Source organism: Onychomys torridus, chromosome 10 (assembly GCF_903995425.1).
Source record: "Onychomys torridus chromosome 10, mOncTor1.1, whole genome shotgun sequence".
In the NCBI taxonomy this organism is placed as follows: Eukaryota; Metazoa; Chordata; class Mammalia; order Rodentia; family Cricetidae; genus Onychomys; species Onychomys torridus.
The window spans coordinates 78,599,552-78,617,143 of record NC_050452.1 but is presented as its reverse complement, the minus strand read 5'-3'; the positions used below and the strand labels follow the sequence as shown (position 1 = coordinate 78,617,143).

Sequence of the window (17,592 nt, the reverse complement as noted above, 5' to 3'; positions counted from 1 at the left end):
CTGATCTTGGCTCTACTCGATGTTTATCATGCTCTCTTAGAGCTGCAATGAAACACCATGACAATAAAGCAAGTCGGGGAGAAAAGGGTTTACTTGGCTTACACTGCTACATCACAGTCCATCACTGAAGGAAGTCAGGGCAGGAGCTCAAACAGGGCAGGATCCTGGAGGCAGGAGCTAATTCAGAGGCCATGGAGGGGTGCTGCTTACTAGCTTGTTCCACTTGGCTTGCTCAACTTTCTTTTTTTGTTTTTTGAGACAGGGTTTCTCTGTGTAGCTTTGGGCCTTTCCTTATAGTGATATTTTATTTGTATTGAAATATGATTTTATTTGTATGTTAATAAAGTTGCCTTGAGGTCAGAGCAAGCCAGAGCAGAAGCTGGGTGGTGGTGGTGCACACCCTTTAATCCCAGCACTTGGGAGGCAGAGGTAGGTAGATCTCTGTGTGTTCAAGGACACAGCCAGCATGGCAGACACACGCCTTTAAGACCTGGAGGTCTGTACAGACAGGCAGTGATGAGGAGGTCATATGGCTGGGTTTACAACCAATGAGAAAACAGAACAGAAAGTCAATAAAAAAGACAGGACACACAGAAATAGCTCTCGGTGGAGAGGAAAGACAGCAGAAGCAGTGAAGGGTAAGGCTCTCAGCTATTGCTCTGACCTCTTGGTTTTTAACTCTGCAACTGGCTCTGTGTTTCTTATTTAACAAGACGGTTACATCTACATTTCCTGGAACTTGCTTTGTAAACCAGGCTGGCCTCGAACTCACAGAGATCCACCTGCCTCTGCCTCCAGAGTGCTGGGATTAAAGTTGTGCGCCACCACCGCCCAGCCCAGTCTACTTTCTTATGACCCCAGGACCACCAGCCTAGGGATGGCACCACCCACCATGGGCTGAGCCCTTCCCCTTTGATCACTAATTGAGAAAATGCCTTACAACTGGATCTCATGGAGGCATTTCCTCAACTGAGGCTCCTTCCTCTCTGATGACTCTAGCCTGTGTCAAGTTGACACCCAAAACCAGCCAGTACACATGTAATCTCACACTCACTCACAAGGTCATTATGAAGACATGGGTTCACAGTAACTCCACATTTCTTTCTTGCTTCTCCCTTTAAGTTTTGTTTTTATGCATTAATATTCCTTCATCAACACTTGCCTCTGCTTCCAGACTGCTAGCCAGCCTCATCTGAGCTCCTGCCACCCTGCTTTCCTCACCATGATTGACTGTTTCTGTTCTGGAATAGTCCTGTGCAGGTAAGCACAGCTGCTGAGTCATGAGTGCAATGGCCATGGTATGTCCAGACGATAGCATAAGCCAATTTGAGAAGTGACACCCCCCCCCCCAATACTGGAGGATATGGCTAGCTACTTCAGGTTCCCACCACCCTAACTTCCCTGCAATGACAGACTGAAACCTGGAGTTGTGAGTTAGAATTAATGGTTTCTTCAGGTATCTTATCACAGCAACCAGAATCCAGACCAAGATAGATGCTAACCAAGCCTCTTGGATTCCCATGTTCATATCCTACTGATACCCCATAAGGTCATCACTAAATAAATAAAAAGGAAAAGAACACTGGTTAATAGTTTCCAAATAACTTTTCTTTAAATGTCTTTTTTAAGTTATTATTATTATTTTAGACAGGGTCTCCCCATGTAGCCCCTGGCTGGCCTACCACTTATTATATAGACCAAATTGGTTTCAAACTCACAGAAATCCACTTGTCTTTGTCTCCTGAGTGCTGCATTTAAAGGTGAGTGCCACCATATCCAGCTAAATACCATCTCCTTTAAATTACATTCATTTCTTCAGCCATTCATTCATTGTATATCTTTTCTCATTTTCCTCTTTATTTGCATGTTTTTCTTCTCTAGGCCCTTAATTTTCTATATTTCTCAATAAAGCATGCCAAAATGTGATGCTAAAAACAAAACAACAACAACAACAAAAACAAAACAAAACAAAACAAAAAACCAAAAAACCATTTCTTTTAATCTGGGGCTGGAGTGTTGGCTCGGCAGCCAGCTGGTAAAGATGCTTGCCACCATGCCTGATGACTTGAGTTTGATCCATGGATCCACATGGAGGAACCAACTCTCAAGTTGTCCTCTGATCTCCACATGTGGGCCATAGCATGTGAGCTCATACACAAACAACAAATTAATTTTTAAAAAATAGATCTTTTAATCTTTGACACAACTCCATAGAAATACTAGTCTGTATTGTTGTATGTACAATGCGGATCGTGCACACATTACTCCACCCAGCCTGGAGTACACTATGGTGTTTCAACTTGTCTCCTCTCAGCTACAGTTCATCTTACATAAACATTCCTGGCTTTATGTCCCAGGTGTAGTCATGAGACTGCCTCTACTCAAAAGTCGTATGCAATCAGAGCCTACCACAGTAAGGCCCCTTTAGTGTACAGTTTCAGCTTTACCTCAACAATTCTTAAACTGAAAGCCCTCTTGAGCAATCATGTTTAAATTAGTTCCTCCTATATCCCTAGCATAGTATAGGACTCACAGACAACCCCTAATAAAGGCTGACTATTCCATATCCAAAATGCTTGGTATCAGAAGGGTTTCAAACTCTCAAGTTTCACATTGGGGATATATGTATAGCTTTTCCTTCTAATGTTATCCCTACATCAATATCCAAATGCTCTAAAACCTAAAAGTTTTTGAGTGAATATTTTGGATCAGATTAGGGATGTTTAACCTGTTTGACAAATAATGGTGAAACTCTAAAGTGGGTGTGACACCAAACATCTAGAATCCTAGCACTGGGGAAACAGAGGCAAGAAGCATCTCCAGTTCCATACTGGCTTGAGTTACAGTGAAACCCTGTCTCCAAAAACAGCAACCAACCCAAACGAGCAAAACAACTGTATTGTTCCTCTCCAAACAAAAGAGATACCTGACTTTCTCCAGAGGCAAATTCTACTTTCAGTCATTCAAATACACTTAAATTACTAATAGGCAATTTTCCTTACTAAAATGATCTAAAAACTGAGCTCTAGTGCCAGGCAGTGGTGGGAAGGGCCTTTAATTCAAGCACTTGGGAGGGAGGCAGATGGCTCTGTGAGTTCAAGGCCAGCCTGGTCTACACAGTGAGTTCCTGGATAGCCAGGGCTACACAGAGAAACCATGTCTTGAGAAACAACAACAAAACAAACAAACAAAAAGCCAATACACACTGGGCTTTAAAAGGCGATTAACCCCTGGTCTCCAAAGAGAGTTCCAGAACAGCCATGGCTATTACATAGAGAAATTGTCTCAAAAAACTAAAAAAGAAAAAAAAGATAATTACCCTAGGAATGTTGAGACAGGGAGAATAGTCTCCCTATTGAAGAGCACACCAGTTCAGTTAGTCAGCCAGTGACAAAGGTCAGCCCTGAGAACACACACACACATAACTATGATTATCATATAGACTGAGTGGGCTGTACTTACATACACACACATAACCATGATTATCATGTAGACTGAGTGGGCTGTACTTATGTATTTAGAAATACACACACACACACATACACACACATACACACACACATAACTATGATTATCATATAGACTGAGTGGGCTGTACTTATGTATTTAGAAATACACACACACACACACACACACACACACACACATCTATGTCACAACAATTAATGAAAAAGGAGGCCATGAACTTGAAAAAGATCAAGAAGGAGTTATATGGAAGGTTTTGGAGGGAGGAAAGAGAAGGGGGAAATGATGTAATTATATTATAATTTCAAAAAAAGAAAAAAAATTTTAAAGGTAATCACAGATGGGTACAGTGGCACATGCCTTTAATCCCAGTACTCAGAAGCAGGTGGACCTCTGTGAGTTCAAGGTCAGTCTGGTCTAAATAGTGAGTTCCAGGGCAGCTAGAGCTACATACAAAAGCCCTGTCTCAAAGAAAAGATAGTTTAAAGGTTTCACAAACCAGACATGGTGGCTCATACCTGTAAGCCCAGCACTTGGGAGGCAGGACCATTCTGAGTTAGAGGCTAGTCTGTGTCACTACAAATTTCAGGCCAACCTAGCTACAGAAAGAGACTAAATATGGAGAGGGGTGGGGGATAATCACTAAGAATCAACAAAAAAGACAACAGAGTTGGCAGGTAAAGTTAGCTCAGCAGTTAAGGGCAGTAGCTGCTCTTCCAAGGGACCCTATATGGCAGCAGCCCACAACCGTCTGTATTCCCAGCTCCAGAGTATTCAAGGCCTGAGGACACTACATGAATGTGATGCACAGACATACATGTAGCCAAAACACCTCCACATACACATACACACATATACATACATACATACACACACACACACACAGAGAGAGAGAGAGAGAGAGAGAGAGAGAGAGAGAGAGAGAGAGAGCAGAGAGAGAGAGCAGTGAGCAAGAGCACGCACGAGCAAGCTAGCCTGGGCTACACAGCAAGACTCCCATTTAAAAGTAACAAAGCATTTTAAGTTTTAAAAATTCTTACTCTTAATAAGTAAGCTAATTGATGTGGACCAAAAAATTGCAGCATAATTTAATTAAAAAAACACAGATTTCTACTGAATAATGCAAGATCAAATTGTGTGTGTGTAATGTTTTCTTCTTTTTAAAAAAAGATTCATTTTTTATGGATGTGTGTATATGCCACATATGTGCAGGTTCCCAAGGAAGTTAGAAGGCTTCAGATTCCCTGGAGCTAGAGCTCAAAGGAGTTGTGAAGCTGCCTCACATGGGTGCTGGGAACTCTGGACAGGTACAAACACTTTTAAGGGATGAGCTGTGTCTTCAGCCGCCATTTTAATATTCTTTACATTGATTTGTCGGGGGAGCACATTTGCCATGAGGAAGTCAGAGAGCAACTTAGATAGTGGTATTCTCCTATCACCATGTACATCCCAGGGGACTGAACTCAGATTCAGGATTGCTAGCAAGGCCAGTGCCCTTCCCGGCTAAGCCATCTGGCTGGCCCCTCAAATTATATTTTTAGTGAACAACAATCATTAAATCTGCTAAGGACCTTTCAAATAGTTGCTTTAAGCATTCTTTGGCTTCTCATTCTTGTAGTGAGTGAAAGCCAATGTCCAAACTATGCACACACATTCAGACAAGATATTTGCCCTGTATATACACAATATACCATATGCTAATACATGAAGTACTTCATTTTACTTTGTAGACAACCTGAGAAAGGAAAATCCATTGCTACTCATAATATATCTAGTAGGAATTCTTAAATATCAACCTGCTTACTCTCATAATTCAAGGTTGCTGACCCAACCTTCTACCACTTAAGTTGAAGAAATAAGGAGGACTCCAAATCAGTGTTCAAAATTTCAGTATCATTCCTGTTGTACACAAGGAGACTGGCTAAGGACCCTCAGGTGACAAAGGTAAGCTGGGGCCACGATAAAGGTCAATCAAGCCTTCAGATCACGGTGGCAGTGCTCTAGTTACCTGAACAAAGAAGCTGCATTTGCACACAACAGGTTCAATGTCTTGACCAGGTTAATGTGCTCAAGGCTTGCATCAAGCCCCATGGCCCTGACAGGAAAGGTGAACTCATAAGCAGAATGGAATTTCACTTGCAGTATACAGCCTATTATAAAATCTTCCATAACTTCGCTCTCTGAATTCATGAATGGATGGAGACAGAGAAGAAATTCCCTTTAAAACAGAGGAGAAAATGTGATTTAGTGTATCAACTGTTATTTGCCAAGTGGCCGGTTCAAAGGATGCCACCCAAGGATGACAGCGCCACATAAAAAAAAATTTTTTTGATTGTTACAACACTGGTCCATATGTTCAAAAATAGGTGAGGACCCACACCCCAACAAGTTAGACCATGCTCTGTCACCAACATTAAATGTGGAAGAAAATGCCAATGCTCTGCCTCCCCCAAAGAAACACAACTCCCTGAACTGCTGAACACCATCAGCCAACCCCCACTGAGTGGGTATTGTAAGTATTCTATCAGGAAATCACGATAAGTACTAGCGGTTCCTCTAGGCCTCGGCAGCAGCCTTAGGTGTAAGGGAACTCAGCCCTTGATACTCAAAAAATAATGTTGATGTCACTAGGAGGCTACTGATTCTTTGCACTCCGGACAAGTCGTTCTTGATCCGCAACGCATTTCCTCCCCCAGCTCCCAAATAAAGAGCTCTGCAGACAGAGCCCCCGGGCACCCCCCTTCTCCTCTACCTCCAGAGGCTGCTGCTTTCTCCACCCTCCGGCTCTGAGGAGCGGGCTCCAGAAGGTCCCGGGCAATTCCGAGCCCTGGCAAGTGCTGGTTTTGCCAGTGCACGGTAGCTCTGTCCAGCTGTTTCCTTTCCCAGTTTGCCCGAAAAGAAGCACTCCAGGGTACCCGCGGACCCAGGAGGGATCCGGGGTGGCGATGTCGCCGCGGCTGCCGCCTCTGGTATGTCAGGGGCCGGGATTGTATTTCGAAAGATCCGCCATTTTCACCTCGTCATCACCATCACAGCTCAGCAGCTTCCCCCGACAGCCGAGCCCCGGCCGCCGCCGCCGCCGCCGCCGCCGCCGCCAGTCACCTCCCCCTTCCTCCTGCTCCCGCCCCGGCCCGCCCTCCCGAGCAGCACACACCCACATATCCGGGGAAACCTCCCGCCCGCCCCGCCAACCTTCAAACGCACACGGGAGGTTCTAGGGTTCCCCGGCGAGCCGAGCCAGACCTAGCACCCCAGGACCAGACACCCAGCTCCCGCGGGCCCCGCAGGGACGCCAAGGGGAGTCGTGAAACCTGCGAGATTCCAAGTCCTAGATATTTGTTAAGAGGGCAAGCCATGCGGAATCTGACACAAGAACAGAAAAACAAACAAACAAAAACCAAACTCATTTCCAGAAAAATACTTGAGATGGCAGACCGTGTTTTGTGTATATTTCGGAACCGGAGACCTTCAACGTCACTCACCAACTTTGGCATGCTACCCCACCCACAGCTTTGACAGTACAGCTATTTCCATAAGCACGTCTGATTCTCCGGCACCCCTTAATTACAGGGGCTGATCCTACAGTGTTTCGTTTTGTTTTTAATTTTTAAGAATAAAGTTCTGAACTATTTCCCTTTCCACTTAACTTTGGCCATTTCTGTCCATGAACACCATTACGTCAACTTGTCGTTGGTTTAAGTTGTACAAGTGCCACTAAATTTAAAGTGTATTGAATTAAAGTGATTAATTCCAACTGTGGAGACATGAAAGAAACATGAATGATCGCCTTCTAACTTAACAGAAAACACAGCTCTTCGCTAGAATCCCTTGCCAAATGGTTTTAGGATCTAAGTTTCCAAATTAAGAACCATCTGCTGCTGATACACTTGTTCAATGCAGTGAAAATAAACAGCTTGCTTTAGAACAAGATTCCGGAATGACCTATCCACCCCTTCCAGTTCCTCTCCTCGTTTAGTTTAATAAGTAGCCAAAAGAGGATACAAGTAATGCTTAATCATCTAAGGAATAAGAACACATAAGCTCCAAGGCTTCTTAATGGGACCAGCATTCTCCAAAAATTAGCGGTTTAATTTCAGAAAGTCTTAATAATTGCCAATTCAAAAGCTGTATTCTTTTATCATCCAGCTACAACATAAGCTCTAAAATTGAATCTCAGGGTTGTGAACAGGGCTATTCTACTGTCTTAAGTTTACCTAAGAATAAGGTAGAAGCAGGAGCCATTTCATTTCCCTACCTTGTTTGAATGACAACTCCATATAAAAGTCAGCAGGCTCTGGCTTAATCAAGTGCTGTCTCCCACCCACTCCCGGCGCGTTTTTATATACAGCCCGCTAGAGGCGGAGCGTATAAAGGGTTCCCAGTTTCTACATCTTTCAACTTTATTCCCCCACCAACAGTCGGGTCCACGGGCACTCGGATGGTTGTTTACCGTTGCTTGGCCAGGCTGAGTCCCAGCCCGCTCCCTTCCCCCGTGCACCGCGGGAACATTATGACATTTGGCTGGTGGGCTTCGCGAGGGAAACGGACACACACCCCGAGGAGTCCATACAAAGGGGCGTAGGAAGAACGCGGCGGCGGGCAGCAGCGAAAGGAGGCGCTGGTACGAAATGACACAGCAGCAAAACCGGTTCCCAGAAGCCCGGGGCCGGTGGCTGCTTCCCGGGCCGCGCCGAGAGCCTGTCAACAGCCGCCCGGCCCTTCCTCCCGAGCGCGGAGCGGGCGGCGCCGACCCCGCCGAGTGACAGCCGCGCTCTCGGGCGCCAGCGGCTCGCGGCCGCGCCCCGACGACCCTCCGCCCGCCGCGGCCCACCGGCCCAGCTGCCCGGGAGCTGGCCGCCGCTCTCGGCTCGCGCCACCTCCCCGCGGGCCCGGCGCCGGTGCCCGCCGCTCAGCCCGGCTCTCCGGAGCTGACACTCACCCGAGCCGGCGGCGCCGCCGCCTCCTTCTCGCGCCGCGCTCCCGGGGCTCCCAGCAGCCGCGGCGGCGGCGGCGCCTCCGAAACACAGACCCGGGTTTGTTCAAAATCACGCGCCCAGCGCCATTCCACCGCCGCATCCCATAATACGCCGGGCGCCCCGCCCCGCCCGCGCGCCGCCCCGCCCGCCGCTGCGCCGCCCCGCCTCCGCCGGCAGCCGCCGCCCCGCCCCTTCCGCGCGCCGCCCCGCCCCCTGGCAACCCGAGCCGCGTCATTGCGCAAGGCTGGTGGGGCGCGCGCTCGGGTTCCACGTGACCCCTCCTGGGGCCCCGGTCCAAGCGAAGGCCGGGAACACCCCGTAGGTTCACGCTCCTGGCTCTGTGACAAGACCACAGTAGGTGCGGTTTCCAGCGCGCCCCGGCTTGGTGACGACCTTGAGTGAGGCGGGAGTCGACATACCCTCTCGAATGCCCATCTCTTCGAGGTTTAGACATGAGTTTTGGCAGGAGCGCGGAAAAGCTCCTGAGAGGAGCAGGCAGGGTTAAACTTATTTTGAAAGGGAGTTTTTGATGTTTTGCTTTGCAAGACAGTCCACATCTTACACTAATGCAGTATGGATTCTTTGTATTCAATCATTGTGAAATATAGTTTAAGATGTGTTGCGTTCGTTTTATGCTGTGGAATATTTGTTTAACGATGCAAAGTTGTGTTGCATTCTTTTATGTTGCATTTGTTTAACTCTGTGAAGCTGTGTTACTTTGCCTGTCTAAAACACATGACTGGTCTAATAAAGAGCTGAATGGCCAATAGCTAGGCAGGAGAGAGAAGTGGGCGGGGCTGGAAGGCAAAGAGAATAAATGAGAGAGAAGAGATGGAGGAGAGGAAAAGGGGGAGAGGAGAATGCCAGGGGCCAGCCAACCGGCCAGCTACGGAGTAAGAAGGAAAGAAAGGTATATAGAATAGAGAAAGATAAAAGCCCAGAGGAAAAAAGTAGATAGAGCACTTGCCTAGCAAGCGCAAGGCCCTGGGTTCGATCCTCAGCTCAAAAAAAAAAAAGAAAGAAAAGCTGGTTAGAAAGTCATGCTAAGGCCTGGCATTCATAAGTAAGAATTAAGTGTCTGTGTATTTATTTGGGAGCTGGGTATTGGGCCCCCAACGAAAAAAGAGTTTAAAAAAAAAAAAACTACAAATCATCTTTTCCTTCACTTCCTGGGATATTTATATGAATCCAGGAAATAAAAAAGGCCTTGAGAGCATTCCGTAAGCTACTCTGCCAGATGAGAACTACACAGAAGAAAGGACAGAAAACCTAAGTGTGTAAAAGCACAACTGTGAGGTGCTTCGCTAAAGGACGATGGGAGCCATGCAGGTAACATGAGTACCTGTGAAACAGCGTGAAGGAGGTGAGAGTTATGTTAAAGCTATCACTTTAAAACCAAGTATTCCTGATTTTAAATTCTACGTGTTTATTTTTCCATCTACAAAGTAAAAATAACGTCCCAGGATTCAGACAGCTAAATAAATAGAATTATTGGTACAGGTGTGGAGCAGCTACAAGATATTGGCCTGAACTGTTGGGCTATAACCACACTTTAGCAAGCCCAGTGGGATGAAATTAGCATAGGCGTAGACGTGCCGGTGACACACGGGTTTTATTGGGGATCAGTATTGTGAACTCAGCTGATGAGAAACTTTGAGAACTAGCCAGAAATCCTGGTCAAGTGACTAGCAGTACAGTGGGGGCATGTCTGGAAGAGAGAGGGCAGAGACGGGGTTCCCAAATTTGCCTGGCTTTATAATCCCCATCCACCCCACCCCTGCCCACACACACCTGCCCTGATAGAAAAATTCTGAGTCCCTTCTGCTATCACTACTGTAACACAGCACCTAGAGACAAGGGAAACTTTGCTGATTTTATTGTGACTTTGTTACAAAGACTAACGTGACTGTTACCAATCCCTAGTAAAAAGAGCTCACACCATGACAAAGTACTTAGTCTATGTGGACAATGATAGTCTTCCGTTAGTCAATAGACTGGTGCAATTTATTAAAGGAAAAAACATGATATCTTGGGGTGCATTATGTAACACTCAGCAAATATGCTGAATCTTATAGTTCTTAGAAGGAGCTGGAGAGAGCTCTCCATGGTTAGGACCAGATACTGTTCTTGCAGAAGACCCTATATCTCCCATCACCCCATATCAGGTGGTTTACAACTACCTGTAACTCCAGCTCCAGGGAATCCAAAATCTTCTTCTATCCTCCAAGGGCACCCTTACTCATGCATACATAACACACACACACACAGACACACACAGATACACATAATTTAAAAATAAAATCTTACCAACCCCACATCTGACAGAGGACTGATCTCCAAAGTATATAAAGAACTCAAGAAACTAGACATCAAAATACTGAACAATCCAATTGTAAAAATGGGCTAAAGAGCTACACAGAGAATTCTCAACAGAAGAATCTCAAATGGCTGAAAGACATCTAAAGAAATGCTGGGGGGAGAGGGAGGAAGAGCCGGGCGGCAGTGGCGCACTCCTTTAATCCCAGCACTCGGGAGGCAGAGGCAGGCGGATCTCTGTGAGTTCGAGGCCAGCCTGGGCTACCAAGTGAGTTCCAGGAAAGGTGCAAAGCTACACTGAGAAACCCTGTCTCGGGGGAAAAAAAAAAAAAAAAAAAAAAAAAAAAAGAATTGCTCAACATCCTTAATTATCAGAGAAATGCAAATCAAAATGACTCTGAGATACCACCTTACGCCTGTCAAAATGGCTATGATCAAAAACACTAATGACAGTCAGTGTTGGAGAGGATGCAGAGCAAAGGGAACACTCCTCCACTGTTGGTGGGAGTGCAAACTTGTACAACCACTGTGGAAATCAGTATGGCAGTTTCTCAGAAAATTGGGAATCAAACTACCTCAAGACCCAGCCATACCACTCTTGGGCATATACCCAAGGAATGCTCAATCATACCACAAAGATACATGCTCAACTATGTTCATAGCAGCATTGTTTGTAATAGCCAGAACCTGGAAACAACCTAGATGCCCGTCAACTGAAGAATGGATTAAGAAAATGTGGTACATTTACACAACGGAGTACTACTCAGCAGAGAAAAACAATGGCAGCATGAAATTTGCAGGCAAATGGATGGAACTAGAAAAAATCATCCTGAGTGAGATAACCCAAACCCAGAAGGACAAACATGGTATTTACTCACTCATAAGTGAATTCTAGATATAAAGCAAAGAACAATCAAACTGCAACCCACAGAACCAGGAAGACTGTATAGCAAAGGGGATCCTAAGATGACTGTGGCTTATAATAAGTTTTGGTTTTACTCATTTACTGGGCAAGCCTCAATGAAACATTTCACAATTAGGATAAGAATTTATACTGTATCAAGCTAATACTAGAAAAATAAATTAAAAAGTGGAAAAAATAAATAAAATCTTAAAAATAAGTAAATGAAATTCATATAAGATCAAGAATCAAAGCTTTTAGCTGGGCAGGGTGGCACACACACATATCCCAGCTTCTTGGAGGCTGAGGCAAGAATATTGGGAGTTTGAACCCAGCACTTAGGCTGGATTAATTAGTGAGACACCACCCCTGTCACACACACACAGACAAGGTTTCCTTCCTTGGATCAAGACTACAATTAAGCTGGGCAGTGGTGGCACACGCCTTTAATCCCAGCATTTGGGGGCAGAGCCAGGTGGATCTCTGTGAGTCCGAGGCCATCCCCATTATTACAAGAATACTCTTACCAAGAACGTAATTAAGCCTGGCCTGATGATACACAACTTTAACACCAGAATTCTTGGGAGGCAGAGGCAAGCAGATCTCTGTGAGTCTAAAGCCAACCTCGACAGCCAGAGCTACATTATGAGACCTTGTCTCCAACAACAACAAAAAGTACTTGATAAATATGTAGAGATGCAGGGGCTGGTGGGATGGCTAAAGAGGTGGGCTACTTACTACCAAGCATGACAGTCTAAGCTTGACCCCTAGAACCCTCAAGGAAGGAGAGAACCAGCTCTCTCAAGTTGTCCTCAGACATATACACGTGTTTTGTGGCATACACATGCCCCTCCCACAAATGAATTAATGTAAAATTTAAAATGTAGAGATATAACAGCTATTTTATATTTTCCATAGTGACTAAGCTAAAAAATTTAAGTGAGAAATATAAATATTGTAGAGACTATTAGTATAAAAAATAATCATAAACAGCTCAGGTTAGTTGAAGTCTGGATCTACTGGCTGGGCTGAAATCCCGGCCTGCCATTTGATAGCTGTGAGGATTAGGCAGCTACTGTCCATGGAGGACTCCGTTTCCTCACCCCCAGTTCTCCGGTTTCTGGCTTTTGTTTTTTCAATTATTTTTCTCTTTGCAGTTTTTGTGGTTTACTTAAACACAAACAAAGCATGCAGGTGAACCATGTTTTCATTTCCTCTGCTGCACAGCCCACCGTTGGGATTAGTGACTTTGATAGCCAACCTCACTGATCTTTCTATGGTGGCGTTGCAACTCTTGGGGGAAACATTGTAAGCAATCTTCAATTAAAAAAAAAAATTTATTTATCATGTATACAGTGTTCTGTTTGCATGTATCCCTGTAAGCCAGAAGAGGGCGCCAGATCTCATTACAGATGGTTGTGAGACACCATGTGGGTGCTGGGAATTGAACTCAGGACCTCTGGAAGAAAAGCCAGTGTTCTTAACCTCTGAGCCATCTCTCCAGCCCGCAGTCCTTGATTTTTTAAGAAAAGAAAAACAACTGGTGCTGGGGATTGATCTCACAGCTTACTGAGTGCTTGGGGAGTGTGCTAACCCTGAGCTAAACCCTCAGGTCTAGCTGGAAGCAATTCTGAGGAAAGCAGACTAGAAAACAATGAAATAAAAGCAGGGATATATAGGTAAGCATTGGGTAGGATTATTAGAAAACAAGATTAAATATATTGCTGTAGTAGAATATTATTTTAAGATGTGTTGCTTTTGTTTATATTACATTTGTTTAACTCTGTAAAGCTGTGTTATTGTGCCTGTATAAAACACCTGATGTTTTTTGTTTAATTTATTTATTTTCTGTGTATGAATTTTTTTAATTCATTATGTATACAGAAGACGGCGCCAGATCTCATTACAGATGGTTGTGGGCCACCATGTGAGCGCTGAGAATTGAATTCAGGACCTCTGGAAGAGTAGCCAGTGATCTTTACCTCTAAGCCATCTCTCCAGCCCCACCTGATGGTTTAATAAAGAACTGGCCAATAGCAAGGCAGGAGAAAAGATAGGCGGGGCTATCAGGCAGAGAGAACATAGAGGAGGAGCCACCCAGCTACACAGCAAACCAGAGTAAGAGTAAGATTTACAGAAGTTGGAGAATGGGAAAAGCCCAGAGGCAAAAGGTAGATGGGATAATTTAAGATAGAGAAAGCTGGCAAGAAACTAAGCCAAATTAAGGCCAGGCATTCAGTAATATAATAAGCCTCCATGTGTAATTTATTTGGAAGCTGGGTAGCGCCCCCCCCCCAGGAAAAGAGTAAAAACAAACAACAAAATATTACTGAGTACCTATTTTGTACCAGATGTAATGCTAGTCATAAAGTATCTATGAGTTAATAGAAATGTCCTTACCACAGGTCAGTTCCAAAAGATTATCAAGAATGTCCTTGGCAGCCGGGCAGTGGTGGGGCATGCCTTTAATCCAAGCACTCACGAGGCAGAGGCAGGTAGATCTCTGTGAGTTCTAGGCCAGCCTGAGCTACCAAGTGAGTTCCAGGACAGGCTCCAAAGCCACATAGTGAAACCCTGTCTTGAAAAACCAAAACCAAACAAACAAACAAAAAAGGCCTTGGCTTGTGACAGCCCCTGTCTGAAGTCCAAGAAGTCTCTACAGACATAGTCAACAGGAACATGCTACCTTCCACTTTGACTTTTTTTTTTTTTTTTTTAAACAGGCTCTTGATTGTGTAGCCCTAGGCTTGCCGTGGATTGGTGGCTGTCTCACTACCTCAGCCTCCCAGCTGCTGGGATTATAGACATGTGCCTCCATGTCCAGACTTAGCATATTACCTTCTTTAATACAACACATGATAATCCCTTATTAGCAAATTTTTTTGAAGACTGGAAGATCTCTGGAAGCTTATGACAAACTCATTTAGTGGGGAAAATTGGTTCAATGTGACATAAAATTAGTAATTTTTTTTTTTTAAAGACATGGTTTCTCTGTGTAGCCTTGGCTGTCCTGGAACTCACTCTGTAAACCAGGATGGCCTCAAACTCTGAGATCCTTTTGCCTCTGCCTTCCCAGTGCTGGGACTAAAGGTGTGTGCCATCACTGCCTGGCCAATCTGGATTTCTAAGAAAAACTACATCCATATGTTGAAGGAGAGTTATTGAGTTCTCCTTCATAGGTTGATGTTGGAAGACCCTGCTGCTTAATGTTGCAGTTCACCATGTCTGCACAGCTCTCCAGCCTAGGTGCGAAATGGAGGATGACTCCTGTAGGGGCTTCCCACTCTCTGCCTGACCTTATCTGGAAGCTCCCTGAGCTTGGATGCCTGACTTAAGTATGACCTTTGACCCAGGTCCCCCTGTAAATGCTCTTCCTTGCTGCCCATATGATAGTTAGATGCTGTGCCCCTCTGCATGATGGGAGCCTGCTGCCAAATGCAAAGGAAGCATACTGTGAGCACCTATCAGGTGATGTCCCTGTCCTCTCTGTTCCCCTTGCTCTGGAAGGACATCGAGCTGTCTCACTGAAGCTGACTCCTGGAAGGCTATTTCTGTTGTAATCACAACCCTACAAAGCCCTGCAAGCTGCCTCTACTCCCTTTGTCCTCTCAGACTGGAGGCCAACGGACCATGAGGAAAAGGGAGACCCCCACAGTGGAGACATGGAAAAGATTTCTTTTTTTGAGACATGGTCATAATATGTAGCCCTGGCTGGCCTGGAACTCCTTATGCAGATCAGGCTGAGCTCCAACTCAACAATTCTGCCTGTCTCCCTAGTACTGGGATTAAAGGTGTGTGCTACCACACCTGCCTGGAAAAGATATCTTTTCCAGGCATAAGAAATTATGCTGAAGAATACAGGTCACTAAGAAGATAAATCTAAACAGCCCAATAAATGGTTATCTGGAAAAAAGAACAGAAAACAGAACAGTGAAAATTAAATGCTTCTAGGAAGTGTCTGTCCCTCAAATATAGACTTAACACCTGTCTGTGTTCCAGGCAGGATGGATGAAAAAGGACACACCTAAGCGTGTCCTGGGTAAGTCTTTACAAACAGAAGAGCTGTCTAATATTAGAACACAGAAGCTGCTAAGATGTGAGAAGAGAAGGGACTGGTGAGAGGCAGCACAGCACTGGGACTGGATGGCTACAAAACCGGAAAGTTCCATTGACTAGTCAGGGTGACAGAGGCGTGGACACGCAAACCTTCGCAAGCACGCTTCTCATGGACATCCTGTTAGGGATCAATAAGAGTGACAACGGTGCTGGCTGGCCAGTTTTATGTCAACGACACAACTAACATCATCTGAAAGGAAGGAACCTCCACGAGAAAATGCTTCCATAAGATCCAGCTGTAAGGCATTTTCTTAATTAGTGACATTTAGGGAGGGCCCAGCCCATTGTGGGTGGTGCCATCCCTGGGCTGGTGGTCCTGGGTTCTATAAGAAAGGAGACTAAGCAGAGTTCCTGTCCTGACTTCCTTCAATGATGGACCACAAAACATTTTGCTCCCCAACTTGATTTTGCTCATGGTGTTTCATCATGGTAATAGGAACCCTAGCTGGGACATGCTGTAATTATGGATTCTAGAGCTTGAGGCCTGAGAATCATGTGAAGCTCCGTGGGGCCTCACAGATAGACCGTGTGTTGCAACTACTTTCTTCAAATTGAAACATTATTTCTTGAATGTAGGCTCCTTAAGATTCAACAAATATGCTGGGCAGTGGTGGCGCACACCTGTAATCCCAGCACTCGGGAGGCAGAGGCAGGTGGATCTCCAAAGCTAGAGAAACCCTGTCTCGAAAAACAAAAACAAAAACAAAAAAACAAAAAAACACCAAAAAACTCAAAAAGTAAATGAAACTTACAAATCTCAGGAAATAAATAGAATTCTTGGGTCTTAGGAAGCTCCTGAAACTTACAATATTCACAAGGCCCCTCCCTTAAGATTTTATACAACAACAGTTGTTTGGGAAAGGAGACTCTGAGGCCAGCTGAGCTGCATCCTGGGTGTGCAGGAGTGGATGCAGCTTTTCTAGATTTTCTGCAGTGTTTTTGTGAACTTTCAATAATGCAGTACACACACACTCTTACACAAACACACACACACACACAAGCACATAAATAACAAAAATAGCAAAGATAAATCTTTAAATCTAAGAGACAGCGATGTTTTGAGTGTCTAGAAAGAGGAAGTAATAGAAGCCTTGTGTTGAATGCCAGAGAATGTTTCCTGTGAGTGTTAGAAGATAGATAGTAATCATCATGAAACTGAAATGACAGTCCAGTTTTTCACATTTCATTGATTTTGTGCATGTGTGCTTGTGGAAGCCAGAGGACACTTTCAGAGGTAGATTGTCTCCTTCCACCTTGGGGACCAATGATTGAATTCAGATCGTCAGGCTTGGCAGCAAATGCCTTTACCTGCTGAATCATATTGCCAGCCCAGCAAACTTTTTTAAGTCTTTAAATATACTTCCATTCCACCAAAATGGATAAGAAAATGATACGGGACTGACTGTAGCAACATAGTAAGACTTATATGAGAGGCAGGACTTGAGAAAAAATTTAAAATGTCACTTTAGAGTTAAAGATTAGTTTTGAGGATACAGCCAAGACTTAGCTATCTGCCCAGCATATACAAGGCCCTACGTTCAGATTGCTAGCACTGAAAAAAAAAAAATTAAGGGGGTTGGGGATTTAGCTCAGTGATAGAGCGCTTGCCTAGCAAGCACAAGGCCCTGGGTTCAATCCTCAGCTAATAATAATAATAATAATAATAATAATAATAATAATATAATAATAAAAATAAAAATTAAGGATTAAACCTGAAGAAAACCAAGAATAAACAAGAAAGCAAGTAATACCATAAGAGAAATAGTAAGTAAGGGTTGGAGAGAGAACTCAGTAAGAGAACATGCTTCTCCTGCAGCG

The 17,592-nt window shown here is 44.6% G+C and overlaps 1 protein-coding gene across 7 annotated transcripts in view; it reads right to left on the bottom strand.

Annotated features, from left to right (window-relative positions):
• The window catches only part of Lin54 (lin-54 DREAM MuvB core complex component), a 72,796-nt gene extending 64,248 nt beyond the window's left edge, over positions 1-8,548 (bottom strand). For 3 of the 7 annotated variants that reach the window (XM_036201175.1, XM_036201180.1, XM_036201179.1), the window contains exons 1-2: positions 6,218-6,518; positions 5,474-5,683 (exon numbers count right to left, since the gene is read on the bottom strand). In XM_036201175.1, coding sequence (XP_036057068.1) covers positions 5,474-5,492 — 19 coding nt within the window. In that variant the 5' untranslated portion in view covers positions 5,493-5,683; positions 6,218-6,518. Of the gene's footprint in view, positions 1-5,473; positions 5,684-6,217; positions 6,539-8,404 lie in introns of those variants that run through there. The other 4 variants (XM_036201176.1, XM_036201181.1, XM_036201178.1 and 1 more) reach the window with 3 other exon arrangements.
• Between the last annotated feature and the right edge of the window lie 9,044 nt (positions 8,549-17,592).